The sequence below is a fragment of the Podarcis bocagei genome, assembly GCF_964188305.1.
Source record: "Podarcis bocagei genome assembly, chromosome: 14".
Classification (NCBI taxonomy): Eukaryota; Metazoa; Chordata; class Lepidosauria; order Squamata; family Lacertidae; genus Podarcis; species Podarcis bocagei.
The window spans coordinates 36234813-36249637 of NC_138139.1; the positions used below are offsets into that span (position 1 = coordinate 36234813).

Here is a 14825-nt window from a genome sequence, read left to right on the forward strand (position 1 = left end):
AAAAATTTGCAAAGCCCCTATATATGTTGACTTACCATTCCCTGCATGGCTATAGGGTCTTGGACAAGGCTGAATGACTTCAGGTTTCACAGCCAGAGAGTCTTCACTAGGAACAGTGCCCTTCAACGCAAGAACTAACCGGACTTTATCCTCATTAACAGCCTCTCTGTGGCTGCCTTTCTGATATGCTTCCTTCTCTTCTTCAGATTCAGAAGTATCTGAAAGAGAGGAAACAGGGGAGAGTGACTGAAAGAAGAGCAACAGCCCCTTGTTGTACATCAGCTTCTGGAGTATAGAAATGGAACTGAAACACTTTAGCTTCAGTTCTTTCATTTAGGTACTCCAAAATACAAAGCCCCCTGAGAACCATGCCTGGAACAGAGACCAGGCCAGTTCTGCAGGGCAAGTCCCATGAATTTTAACTTACACCAAGTGTGCTAAGGATGAAAGTGCCAGAAAGCAATGGCTACTTCCAGCCTTCTGCCTGAACAGAGAAGGAAGTAGATTGATGTTTTTTCATCCAGTTTGGTTAGAGTGCTGTTCACAGCAAGCGGTAAGGGGGAGGGTCATATCTCAGTGGTCAAGAATCTGCTTTGAACCCAGAAGGTCGTAGGTTCAGTTCCCAGCAGCTCCAGGTAGGGCTGGAGATGCCCCCCGCCCAGAAACCCTGGAGAATCGCTGTCAGTCAGTGCCTACAATACTGAACTAGATGGTCTGACTCAGCATAAGGCAGTGTCCTGTATTTGGATAACTTTTCAGTGTTTGTTTTATGGGATGCAATTGAAAATCCATACCCCAAACAAACGGAATGTTCACCTAGGTCTACTCGGAGTAGGCTACTTGAAATTAATGACATTACTAACTTTGATTTATTAATACAGTGGTACCTCAGGTTAAGTACTTAATTCATTCTGGAGGTCCGTTCTTAACCTGAAACTGTTCTTAACCTGAAGCACCACTTTAGTTAATGGGGCCTCCTGCTGCCGCCGTGCCACAGGAGCACAATTTCTGTTCTCATCCTGAAGCAAAGTTCTTAACCTGAGGTACTATTTCTGGGTTAGCGGAGTCTGTAACCTGAAGCATATGTAACCCGAGGTACCACTGTAATAGTAAAAGTTACCTGGATACAACCCACTTTGATTAAGCATGGAAGGGAATGAAAATAGCAAGTGACAGACAACAATGGGGATGGGGTTCAGGGCGCCTGAAGGATTTTAAGGGGCTGACAAAGATTTGCTTCATTTGGAGTGCTCTCTGCTCACCGCAATGCCCCAGTGGATGGATGGAGCTGAGCTCCAGACAAGGTGGGGACACAATGGTAGGCCGAGGAACCACCTGGCGGGGGATATCATTAGCCCCGGGCGTCAAATCATGTGACCTTTCCAGATTGGCTTCTGCGGATAAAGAACAGAAAAGGGGGGGGAGAGAATGAGAGGCAGGGTGGTTTAATGGTTAAAGTGCTCAACTGGCACCAGGGAGATCCAGGTAAAACATTCCACAGTCATGAAGTTTACTGCGTGACCTTGGACCAGTCATTCTCTTGTCAGCCTAGCCTACCTCCCAGGGTTGAGAGGATATAAAGGAGTGGGGAAGACAAAACCTTGAACTGACCTGAGAAAGGATAAGATACAAATATAATGAACAGAAGTAACACCTTTGTCACCTCTTTTGATGGTTGTAGTTGTCAACAGCTCTAATGTCTGTTAGGGTTAATCTGAAAATGGTTATGTCCCAATTTTTAATTTTTTAACCCCCCCCCCAGTCAAAACAGGAAACTTCCTGAATTTTAAAGGTCATAGTTATTAGCCCAAACCATTTTTACTGGTCCCTCTGCCCCATATATCAGGCATTTGGTCTATAAAAGGAAATAGCCTTAACCATCCCTCTATGCTCTGCTCACCTGGAAAACCTCTCTACTTGCCAAAGACAACCAGGAAAATGTCTGTCTACAAATCTGTGTCAAAGACATACACAGACAGTAATAGACGCAATGGCAGAGCTCTTTAGAGACTACTATACTGATGAACACCCAGTCCAAACCCCCTGATGATCTCTCCCAGCGGCTGCATGTAGATGTTGAAAAGCATGGGAGAGAGGACAGAACCCTGAGGCACCCCACAAATGAGGGCCCAGGGGTCTGAACACTCATCCCCCCCACTTTCTGGACACGGCCCATGAAGAAGGAGCGGAACCACTGTATAACAGTGCCCCCAGCTCCCAGCCCCTCTAGACGGTCCAGAAGGATGTTATGGTCGATGGTATCAAAAGCCGCTGAGGGATCCAGCAGAACTAGGAAACAGCTCTCACCTTTGTTCCTAGCCTGCTGGAGATCATCGACCAGTGCGACCAAGGCAGTTTCAGTCCCATGATGAGGCCTTAAATCCCGGTCTGGAAGGGATCCAAATGGTTCGCTTCTTCCAGGCATGCCTGGAGTTGTTCAGCAACCACTCGCTCAATCACCCAGCGAAGTAATGATAGCTATTTCATTGTAAGACAGCTGTGGGATTTTGTAAGCAGCATAACTCAGCAACAAATGCAGACTTACCAACTCTGTTAGAATCTGAGGACTCGGAGGAATCGATTCTGGAATGGTAACAAGTCCAGAGTTTAAAAGACGGGAAAATGAAAATGCAGATGTAAATATGCAGGCACCTATCATATTTCCAAAGACAATTGCTTTAGTGAGGAAACATTGGGCTCTTACTCATCCTTGAAGGACTCCTCTGCAAACACACCTAGGAAATCCCAGAGGAAGATGGCATCTCCAACACTGATGACTTGCCTTTGGTCAGGGGTGAACCTCACCTGCTGTATTGGCTCAGAATGGCCAATAAACACCTGGAGAAAGAAAAGCAAAAGCAGATTGTCCTTTGTCAGCCACGGCCTCTTGGAACTGCATTGCAGAGCATGTAAAGACAGGGGGATCCAAATTATTATAGTTATACCATGCAGACTAGTGGTTAGAGTGTTGGACTAGGATCAGGGGAGAGCAGAGTTGAAATCTCCAATCAAACATGAAACTCCTCTGGGTTACTTAGGATTTCAATATTTCATTTTCAGGGGTGTTTACAATGGCAGCTTCAGTAAATATATTAGTGCATATATTTCTGGCAGCTCTATCCTTTTGTTGTTGTTAGCAATCTTGATTAGATGTAATTATTTCCAAACAATAAGTGAAATGAATAAATGAGAACTTATATGCTGAGGGCTCAAATCCTAAGCATGCACACTAGATAATATGTCGCACTGAACATAGTGGGACTTACTCCTAAGTAAACATGCATGTGACTGTGCTACAGAGCAAAGGCACTGCAAGCCACTAAAAATATAGATGCAAATTTTAATCATCACAGAAGACAAGCCAACTAATTTTTCTATCCAAATCACACCTGGTATGTTCTTTAATTATAAATTTGCACCCCATCTCAGATCATTCCAAATCACTTCCTTTTCAACTGATTTATACTACGTTTTTCATCAGTCTGCTCCAAATCAATTCAACTCCCCTCCAATTTCCCCCACTAATTTACTCCCCAAATCATCTCTAGAGAAAGTCATCCTATCTTAATTTATTCCCTTAATTTCTTATTCAGTAATCAGTGTATCCACTGTATTCAGAAACATAACATGCAGAATGAAGTGGGTTTTTTTCTCAACAACTGACCATTGCAATATATTCTTATATCCTTTATAGGGTTGCTTCAGGATTCCAGTCAACCATTCTATTCTCTCCTCACAATTTCCCCTTTTTTCCTTTTCCAAGTGAGGTTCAACATCCAATGTCTGCTGCACATTTTCACCTCTCCTTAATCAGTTTCAGGGAGTTTTGCACCTCTTGGGTGTTGTAGTTGTTCGCCGAAAGATATTCCCCCAGGCACAACGATGGTTCTCCCCCGTTTGTTTCTCTGTGGCCCTGTTCTGGCTCCATTTCATCACTTGAATGCTCTACTATTCTGTTCACTGTACAATCTACCCTGAACACTGACAACTGAAGGGGAAAAGACTGCCCTGTTGTTGAGTATAGTACCTGAGAGTTGACATCAAATCTCATGCCATAATCCCACACCTTGAGGACCCTATCGCCAGCTGTCAAAAGAAACCGGGCATCGGAGCTGAAGGCCAACGAAGAACAAGACTGCTTGTGCACTTGTGGGACCTGCAATCAAGACAAACCACCCCCAATATTGAACCCGTCTGTTTCCACCAAAAAGACAAATACACTGAGAACAGACACAAAGAAAAGAATGTTTGTTAAAGAAATAGGAAGTAATCAAATAAGCGGAGTTATCAACCCTGCGAAGAGATTTATTTAAAAGTGAACCATATCTAGTGTCAACATATCAATGCTTTAATCTCCTAGCTACTGCCCCCACTATTATGGTCCCCATGGAAAACTGGGTGGCATTGGCAATGGACGCTACCATTTCAGAAATCTTGTGTGTGTGTTTTTGGACCGAGCCATTATGTGGTTGCTCTACCAAGCCATCCAACCAAACCTAGCAGAGAAGGCTGCCCTAAGGAAGAGTGACTGCAGGCTCCTGAGTAGGTTTTAGGTCAAAGTCTGAGCAGTGCTCTGACACATCTTTGAGAAGCACATCTCTATCAGTCAGGATGACAGATCCACTCAGGAGGGCTGCTACAAAGGCATCCACTGCTGCGACTAAGGGACGCGGGTGGCTAAGGGTGGCTAACACGGATGGCGCTGTGGGTTAAACCACAGAGCCTAAGACTTGCCAGTCAGAAGGTCGGCTGTTCGAATCCCCGTGACGGGGTGAGCTCCTGTTGCTCGGTCCCTGCTCCTGCCAACCTAGCAGTTCAAAAGCATGTCAAAGTGCAAGTAGATAAATAGGTACCGCTCCGGCGGGAAGGTAAACAGCGTTTCTGTGTGCTGCTCTAGTTTGCCAGAAGCAGCTTAGTCATGCTGGCCACATGACCCGGAAGCTGTACGCCGGCTCCCTCAGCCAGTGAAGCGAGATGAGCGCCGCAACCCCAGAGTCGTCCGCGACTGGACCTAATGGTCAGGGGTCCCTTTACCTTTACTATGGCTTGCTGATCAAAAGAATAACATCTTTGTGCAAAGCCATTAGATTATTTGGCTATGTCTAGCGCATTCTGACTTTGAAAGATAAAAGGGAAAGGAACTGCGCACTGAGAAGATTTTGGTTCATGAAATATGGAGGGTCTTTCAAGAGGCTGCAGTAGACAGATCCTTTGAGACTAGTTGGAGACCCAAGGATAAGATTACATTGAAGAGGAATGGTACGAAATCAGCATCATTAAACAGTCCGGTATTGGAATCATAATTTATGTGGCCTCATCCCATTTCTCAAGATCTGAGAAGAAGAGTCCTGCTCTGGAGCTGGTTTCGATTGCTCAGCTGCCCACTGAGCACGGGGCCTATTTCTGGGCTACATTAAGCTGCTGGGAACCAAACGAGGACAGAGATTCATTTCCCTCTTCTTCAGAGGAGTGGTGTCTGATCAGGATGATTAAGCCGAGTGGCCTTTGCTCATTTCTTTGCCATCACTATGTCTACAGCATGTTTCATTTTCGGGTACGAGCTCCTTAGAAATGTCAGCCAGGAGAGTACCTTTTGTTTCTTTGAATAAAGAATGTCTCCATAATAAACTAAGGGAATAGGGAGCACTAGCTTGATCAACTGAGAATCAAATCAAAGAGATACAAATAAATTGGAATCTGGCAATAATTTAGTAATTTCAGAATGACACAATCCCTAGGATTTTCACTGCAGAGGCAAATGCACAGGGAAGAAACACCCTGAAAACTGTGTGTGAGCCCAACCTCAGAACACAAAGAAGTGACCACAGGAGTCGCTTACCACTCTGATCAAGCGTCCAGACTTGGCATCAATCACCAGAACCTTTTGCGAGCATGTTGCCACCAACAGGTGGTCCAGAGGGAAAGGGGCAAAGCAGAGTCTCTCAGCCATGTCCAGAACAGTGCTGTCCAAATCCAAAATGCTCATATCTACTCTCAGCAGCTGCCAGGCAGAACAAATAATAATAACAATAATAATAATAATAATAATAATAATAATAATAATAATAATAATAATAGTAATGATGTCCCATTTCTTGAAGCAAATGTTTCTGCACCAAAACAGAAGACGAGAAATATTTAGAAAGAGGACACTCAGGCCTGGTCTATACATACAGCACAATTAAGTGAAGTGGACTGTACAACATCATAAGGCATGAGATGCACTATTTATCAATAAAGGAGCAGGGGCCAACCTTAGTAATACAACCCTCATGTCACCTTACCGAAGTCAAGTTAAGCAGGGTGCTGGGCTTTTGGAAAGGAGGTGCGAGAGCTCTCTGGCAGGGTCTTAGAGCCTTCCTGTCTCCTTCCCAAAGCTGGGCAAGCACTAACCAAGCTTTGAAAACGATGAAGGAGGACTCTAGGACCCTGTCATAGCCATTACACCACCTTCCTGAAGCAAGTGCTTTCTAGGCTTTGGGAAAGAGATGGGAAGGTGCTCCCTTGACCCCTTCGACCTGTACGGAAAAACCAGTCACGCTGTCCTAAATCCACCGTGCAAGAAGGGATCCTGGCCAATCAGGATCAAACAAATGTTTGTCAGGAGAGAACGGCAGCACTATGTAGTGACAACGGTGGACAGGAATAGCCCTCACGTTTATAAAACAAACTGAAGGGGATGTGCATATCACCCTGCTATTACTGCAGCCCAGCAGATGTAGCTAAGGGCCACCCTGACTGAGAACAGGCCAGCATTTCAGGTGCTCCCTGGGTTTAGACAAAAAAACCTGCCAACTTTTCCACTCTGTAACTGTGAGGGTTACATGTTTCTGGAAGCTTCTTTCCTGAGGAACAGCGAGTGGTGGGCAGGTGTCAAGTTACCTCGTCTAAGGAATAAGCATCCATGAGAGTCACGATGTATTTGGAAGGTCCCACAAAGGCCAAGAGATGTCCATCGCCGCTGACAGAGAGAGCATCAGGACCGAGGTCAGCATCTTGTGAGGTGACATTTGCTGAATAAAAGGTAGATATTTAGTATGAGAGGTTATTTGTTTTATTAAATCAGTGTGTTTCTACCCCACCTTTCCATGCAAGGAGCTCAAGGTGGCGTGCAGGGCTTCACACACCCCGCCCTCATTTTATTCCCACAACAACCCTGTTAGGGTGGGACTCAGTGATGGGCCCAAAGTTACCCAGTGACTCATGGCAGACAGGGTATTTGAACCCTGGTCTCTTGGGTCCTAGTTGGGCACTCTAACCACCACACCAAGAAAGCAGAAGGAAAGAGCCCCTGGACCATCAAGTCACACCAAAATCATAATGCAGCACGAATTCACAAACCATGAGGGCCAGACTGAGGATCCCCTTTCCTGTCAATGGCCACATTCCCTTGGGGGTAATTTGTTGGCAGCAGCACACCAGTGGTGGCAGAACCAGACCCAAAAGTGGGTGGGGGGGCAGCCCTTTTCATGGAAGCATTTCCCAAATGAGGAAATAAAAATGGAAAATGAACTTTGGCAAAAGAAACGCAAGCAAAGGCTCTTGCTGGTGGTGGAGCACCACTTAGTTAACAGGAATGCAAGAGAAAGGAAGCAAAGAGCAGGGTGCTTTAATGGGTACTAGTACAATTAATTGGTCTTAAGAACAACTATTTAAGAATTGTTGCCTGAGTTTGCTTGCTTCCTCTTCCCTCCCTATTCCCTTTTCCTTTTGTGCCATGTTGAAAGAGTGCAGACAGGAACTGTCCTGTTTTAATTGATGGTATACAAGCTGCTCTGGGACCTACTGAAGCTGAAGGGCAGAGTACAAATGCTCGCTCTAAGTAAATATATTAACAAACAAACAAACAAAAACCTTACCTAGTACTCTGATAACGTGGCTTTTCTGGATGGCAGAGTTATAAAGAGCCAGGGTCCCATGGCTGCAGGAACTGTACATGAAATTGCCATCTGGGGAGAAGGTCAGGCCTGTGATTGACCCGCGGTGCTGCCTGCAAAGTACCAAAAAGAATGAAAGAAAGCAGAACGGGGAACCGAAAATTAAGATGGCAATCAAACTAGTTCATGCATTGATCCTTAATGAGGCGGCACACATGTCAGGGCCATAACACTTCAGATGGCAGCAATGAGCTCACATGATGGAGTTAAAGAAACATATGGAGGGCAAGACTATCAGTCGCTATTAGCCACAGTGGCTAGGTTCTACCTGCATTGATAGCAGCAGTATGCCATTTGCTTGGAATCTCAAGTGGGGAGAACACTGTTGAACTGTAGGCATTTAGTTGGCCATTGTGAGAAAACAGTGCTGGACTTGATAAACCATTTGTCTGATCCAGAAGGACTCTTCTTACAGAATGTTCCTCCATTAAAAACCAAAACCTTTTGTATAGAAAACAAGAAGGATTCCAGCCTAGCCTTCTTTCAACAGGCAGGTTTTCTATATGGAGGGATATATATATTTTATAATGGAGGTGTGTCCCACCATTTGATTTCTCCCCCCTACACTCTAAGTGGTACAGCCCATACAGAGCTTTTACCATTTCACTGGTCAGAACCAGGTCCATGTCAACAAGAAGCCTGCCTGCTCTCCTAGACCTCACCCCCACCCTGCACTTTTAGCCTCTTTTCCAGCTTCTCACAACATCAGAACTGGAACAGAGAACTCCAAAGTCTGCAAGAAGCGAATATCTACACAAGATAATGTTGAGCTCCCACATTTCTGTTCCTCTTGAAAGAACATCCAACGGAGTTTATCCAATGCTACTCAGAGTAAACCCACTGAAATGAATGGAGATTAGTAACAGGTTTGTTAATTTCAATGGCTCTTCTTTGAGTAGCTACAACCCACTGCCCTCAACTTTCATCATTTTGGATTGACATATGGAAGAACGGTCAGGATGCAACTTTGAAAGTATATATTGAAAACATACTTGTGTTCCTCAAGGAGTTTTGAGGCAGCCAGACTGATGGTCCTCACGACACCAGTATCAAAACCGCAAGCAAAGATAAATTGCGAGGGATGGAAAGAGACGGCACACGGTGTTTCATCAGAGGCAGTGAATTCATAGAGCTATAGGGGGCAGAGAATCATGCTGATCAGACACAAGACGGGCTGGCAATAACAAGCTGCCAAAGTCTTAGGCCTCATTCTCACTGCACATTTAAAGCACTATGATACCACTTTAAACAGCCACGGCTTCCCCTAAATAATCCTGGGAAGTGTAGTTTGCAAAGGGTGTTGAGAGTTGTTAGGAGACCCCCTACTCTCCTCACAGAGCCACAATACCCAGAGTGGTATATTAACCAATCCATCTACTCAGGGAAACCTGAGAGCTGTAGCTCTGTGATGGGAATAGGGGTCTCCTAAGAACTCAGAGGAGCCTTAACAAAACTACAGCTCCCAGGATTCTTTGAGTGAAGCCATGACTGTAATACTTTCTTGTTTCAATAGGCTTCTGGGAATTTACTATTTTTATTTTACTATTTTTAGGAAGGAGCTGTTGCTGTGGTGTTTTTATTCTAAGGATTTGTATGTGATCTTCTATCTGTATGTATTTGAATTCTACTAATGGTTCATTGTTTTTTAATGAGCATTTTTTTAGCTGTTTAAATTTTAGTTGTAAGTAGCCTTGAGTCCTATCAGGGGAAAAGCCAGGATATCAATAATAATAATAATGCGGTATCACAGTGCCTTACATTTATAGATCAGATGTTGCCTTAACCTCAAATCTCAGCTCAATGTCACACGAGCAGATAGGCCTGAACCCAACGAAACAACCAACGGGAGATAACTCACCAATCCAATCCAATAGAAGTATCAGCTATTAAGGAAGGACTGAACTATGGTGGGGGGAGGACTGACATTAGTGCCATCAACTAGACCTAAGATAGTCACGTCCATTGATTTCAACAAGCTGACTCCAAACAGAATTAACGTTCGATATGATCCTCTGAGTCCCTGGTACACTTTATGAAAAAGGCATTCTTGACATTACCTGCTGCATAGACTCAAGGTTCCAGACGCGAATGGTGTTATCCTGAGAGACAGTCACCAGCTGCTTCTGGGATCTCTCCACAGAGAATGCCAAAACAGAATCCAGATGGGAGCGCATAACGGTGCAATAGTCCTTAGACTGGATGTCCAGGCAACCCACATTCCCAGAGGCAGTTGTGCACAGAACCTTCAGGTTATCTGGGCTGATGCGGACCGAACTCACCGGGCTGTGATGCTCTGCAGGAAGACAAGCCGCCCAATGAAGAGTCTGCAGGTGACATGCTTGCGACTCATTTATGCAAAAACTTATTTCTCACTTTCAGGCAAGAGTGTTTATGCTTGTGAAACCAAAGCGACACCAGCCACAGGTTTGGCAGAATGCGTTTTTTAAAACAACAACAACAATACCCGGAAGCTCAGAGGCAGCATGCCTCTAAATACCTGTAGCTGTGAAACAATAGCAGTAGATGGCTATGGACTATCCTGCTTGCGGGCTACCCAGAGGCCATCTGGTTGGCCACTGTGGAAAACAGGATGTTGGACTAAACAGGCTTCTAGGTAGGCCATGAGAACTCTTCATATGATTAGGGAAGGAAATGGGCACGGATCTTACACAGTTTTTCTAAATTTACATGTAGCCTGTTAACGAGACAATGAAAGATGTCCAGGGTGAATAGGTTACTGGAGCCATGCCTGCAGGGTGAACATGTCACAGGGATTGGTGGTGGAATTGCCACAGAGCTCTGTTTTCTAAAACAGGGGACCATTTATCAGTCCAAGGGCCACATTTCCTTCTGGACAACCTCCCAGAGGCTACATATCACTGGTGGGCAGGGCCAGAGACAAAAGAGGACAGAACAATGGATGTGAATTTTACCACCTCTGCACAGTAAGGCAGTTTCTGCACGTGTTCTGCTATCTCCTCCATCCAGGCTAGCAACAGGCAACATCAGAATTCTAGGACGTATTCCAGCCAGGCAAAAACTCAAAGAGGCTGCAAGGATTGGCCAATGAGGGGTGTGGCTTGGGAAGAGCTCCTGGGGCCCAATGGGAGAGGCTGAGAGGACCACGTGGGCCTGAGGATGTTGATCCTTAGTTTACTACACAGATCTCGTCTTTAGATGTCTCAGTTATACACCTATGCAGATATTGACAGCACGATCCCGAAGCTCTACGCACCTGCCTCCAAGAAGACTTCAGAGAAGTCCAGTGGCCACAGGCGCAGGTAGCCATCTTCAGAGGCTGTGGCACAGAAAGTTGATGAGAGACATATGCTGTTCAGTGCTATCCCAGGACCTGAAAGAACAAAGATCCAGTACACTCTGAAGCACAAGAGCTGGCAGTGAAGGCCCCACACTGTATAGTCAGCTGTAATCTGAGCAAGAAGATTTGGAGCTGGCCCAGATATCCATGTCAGGCATCGTGGGATAATTCTGAAATCCTTTCCGTGCTAGAAGCCTTTAGTGCAACCTTCCACAGCTAGCCAGAAGTAGTAGCTTGTGTAGAGGAACCTAATGAAATCTATCCCTCCATCAGCCATTCATTTCTATAGAGCTGGGCAGGAGAATATTGCATGGGTCAGAGCCATATCCCACCACGACACTCTTAAAGGCATCAGAGCCAAGCTGATTTCTGCCACCAACATGTTGCCATTTGAGTGCTAGGAAAATTAAGCAACACCGAAACAGAAATTATTCCTTGAAAGAAGACTGCTCGCTCCTGCCCAATACCTGTGTTACAAACGGATTGTCTCCAGACTTGTATTTTCTAACCTGGACCCCTCCAGATGTTTTGGACTACAAATTCCATCATCCTTGACCATTTGGCCAAGCTGACTGGGACTGATGGGAGTTTTATTCCAAAACATCTGGAGGGGACCAGGGAAAGGCCAGTTTGGCAAGTTCCCAAGAGGAAAGTTCTGTAGGCAGCTACAGAGAGTTTGGATTTGGATTTGATATCCCGCTTTATCACTACCCTAAGGAGTCTCAAAGCGGCTAACATTCTCCTTTCCCTTCCTCCCCCACAACAAACACTCTGTGAGGTGAGTGGGGCTGAGAGACTTCAGAGAAGTGTGACTAGCCCAAGGTCACGCAGCAGCTGCATGTGGAGGAGCGGGGAAGCGAACCCAGTTCACAAGATTACGAGACTACCGCTCTTAACCACTATACCACACAGAGAATCCTATGCAGCCCACCTGAGTTAAAAGTTTGCTTCTCCCGCTGATGAGAGTGCTGCCCTTCCGATGGCAAGAGGCGCCGGGCATTTCTGACAGCGACATTCTTATAGTTGATTTCCAAAACGTGTCCACTCCGGCTGCAAACGAACCTGAAAGGAAAGCAGCAAGGTCCCTCAGCAGCAACATCATTATAGGACCAAAAGCAATTATAAGACTTTTAGGGGTGCCAGCTTTAAATCAGTAGGTCAAGCAACAAAAGTTGTAGCTGATTAAATCTACGGCTGGCAATTTAATTAAACAGGAAGAGAGTTAAGGGAGCTCCTGCTTATTTCACGTATACTGTATTTCTGAGAGAGATGTAGCTTAGTCTATGTTTTCTGGAATGCTTGATTTGAACTATTAATAGGCTTTGTTGGTGGGAAGAAGTGGATCTACCCAGGGCTCTAGGGAACAAGATCTTCCCTGACTTGCCCAACTCTAATTAGCTGAGGGTCCTGGAAGCATGAAGGTATGATCTTGTTACCAGGTATGGAAAACAGTATAGAAACCCAGAAGCCTGTCTTGCAGTTATCAGCTTTTTTCAAAAGCATTCACCAAGGAGCAATAAAGTGGAGCAGCTTCTTACAGTGTCCGGTCTTGTGGCTCTCGCTGGGTGGAATGGCCTGCTTCAAAGTCCAAGTCCGTGAACTCCATGGAACGGTACTCGCCCAAATTTACTGGGCAGGAGCGCAGCACTCCACTCCGGACCCGCCACAGCCTCACGTTGTCCCGGCCACACGACACCATTCTGTTATGAGAAATGCTGGGAGTATGAAACTAGACAGGACTTGTTTTTAAGGTACAAGTCTTGCATTGTGCATTGGCACAGTTCAGGTTCCCACAAGCAAAGGGGTGCCTCTTTCTCTCCTCCTGCGTGATGCTGCTTTTCCTTTTTCAGCCTCTGCTTTGCTGCCCTGGGCTCCTTTGGGAGGAAGGGCAAGATACACATGCAATAAAACGGCAACAATAAGCTCCACCCAAAGAGGGTGATAGAGCCTTATCAGCTCGGAGGACTGGAGCTGAAATCCCAATATTTTTGGTTATGGATGCCAGAAGGACGGAATCCAGAATGACGAATGACAGAGGAAGGGACGCAGCTTATCTTTGGGAGGAAGGGCAGGATACACAGGATGCAATAAAACGGCAACAACAAGCTCCACTCTTTACCTGGTGTCATCAAAAAAGGCAATCTTTAAGGCCTGGATGTCCACATCTGTGTGCGCTTTGGCAAGCATCACCACCTCTCCCCCATGGTTCACCTGAACAGTATTCCACACCACCACCATCTGCAAAGGGAGGAGCAAGTGTTAAACTAAGGTCTTGACATCTTTCTGCAGGACCTGCAAGACAGAGCTGTTCCACCTGGCCTTTGGTTTGGACTCAGTCTGACCCTTATGTTTCCCTCCCCTTATGGTTTTGATTTATGGGCTACTATTGAAATGAGGCTGCATTTTAAATTGTATTTCAACCCATATTTTAATAAACTGGTTTTTGTTTTTGTTTTTTGTTTTGTTTGTCTGTGTCCCCCCCCCCCATTATGTTTTATTGTAATTTTATTGGTGTTAGCTGCCCTGAGCCCGGCTCTGGCCGGGGAAGGTGGGGTATAAATATAAATAAAAATTTATTATTATTATTATTATTATTATTATTATTATTAGACATTCAGTGGCATTTAAAACACAGCAGCTCAAGGAGCAGACCACTAGCCACACTCTTGGAAGGCCTGTGGCTTTAGCCTGAGCCTGACACAACTCCAGCAACAATCTCAGAAGACATAGCCCTTGTCTTCAAAGACATAGCCCTTGCAGAAGGAGCACATATCAGTAGTGTAAAGGTAAAGGTAAGGTAAAGGACCCCTGGACGGTTAAGTCCAGCCAAAGGCGACTATGGGGTTGTGGCGTTCATCTCCCTTCAGGCCGAGGGAGCCGGCATTTGTCCACAGACAGCTTTCCAGGTCATGTGGTCAGCAGGACTAAACTGATTCTGGTGCAATGGAACACCGTGACAGAATCCAGAGTGCAACTCAGCCTGACATCCACCTGCAACTCACACCAAAGCAGCACTTCCTTGTCATATAATCAATGCAACACTCTTCTAAGGTGCTGAGATTTTTTTTTTTAAAAAAAGAGCAATAGCATCTCTAGTAAAGTTTCATTTGGATCTCAGTACATTAACAACCAGGTGAATAACTGATCTGGAAAACCTTGCACCCCCTTCTTGCCACAAACTGTGACAGAACTCACTCGAGAATGTTAGACAGCACAGAGCAGAGATGGGGAACCTCAGGACAGGGCTGGGGGGGGGGATGCAGCACTGCAGGTGTTTCTAGCCGTCCCTTTGGACGATCCGCCCACACCACACCCACTGCAAAGAAAGAAATGCTGATTCACTCACTGTTTTCCCATGTCGGTCCTTCCCAGTGCCACACAGGATACCCCCACTGTAGGAGAAGCTGCAAAAGAACGAGGGGCCAGAGCTCAGCAGCAGAGAACAGTCTTTTGCACACGGAAAATCTCAGGTTCAATCTCCAGTTAAAAGCATCAGGTAATAGCAAGTGATGTGGAAAACCTCTGCCTGAACCCCTTGGCAACCTTATGCCCATCAGAGTGGACAGCAC

At 45.6% G+C, this 14825-nt stretch overlaps 1 protein-coding gene across 1 annotated transcript in view; it reads right to left on the reverse strand.

The window, feature by feature from the left end:
• The window catches only part of WDR90 (WD repeat domain 90), a 47110-nt gene that overhangs the window by 16559 nt on the left and 15726 nt on the right, over positions 1-14825 (reverse strand). The window contains exons 14-28 of the mRNA XM_081170131.1: positions 14603-14660; positions 13376-13494; positions 12795-12956; positions 12188-12318; positions 11173-11289; positions 9995-10230; positions 8930-9069; positions 7860-7990; positions 6883-7013; positions 5840-6001; positions 4028-4156; positions 2705-2838; positions 2546-2583; positions 1263-1394; positions 36-218 (exon numbers count right to left, since the gene is read on the reverse strand). Of these exons, the coding sequence (XP_081026257.1) occupies positions 36-218; positions 1263-1394; positions 2546-2583; positions 2705-2838; positions 4028-4156; positions 5840-6001; positions 6883-7013; positions 7860-7990; positions 8930-9069; positions 9995-10230; positions 11173-11289; positions 12188-12318; positions 12795-12956; positions 13376-13494; positions 14603-14660 (2003 nt within the window). The remainder of the gene's footprint in view (positions 1-35; positions 219-1262; positions 1395-2545; positions 2584-2704; positions 2839-4027; positions 4157-5839; positions 6002-6882; positions 7014-7859; positions 7991-8929; positions 9070-9994; positions 10231-11172; positions 11290-12187; positions 12319-12794; positions 12957-13375; positions 13495-14602; positions 14661-14825) is intronic.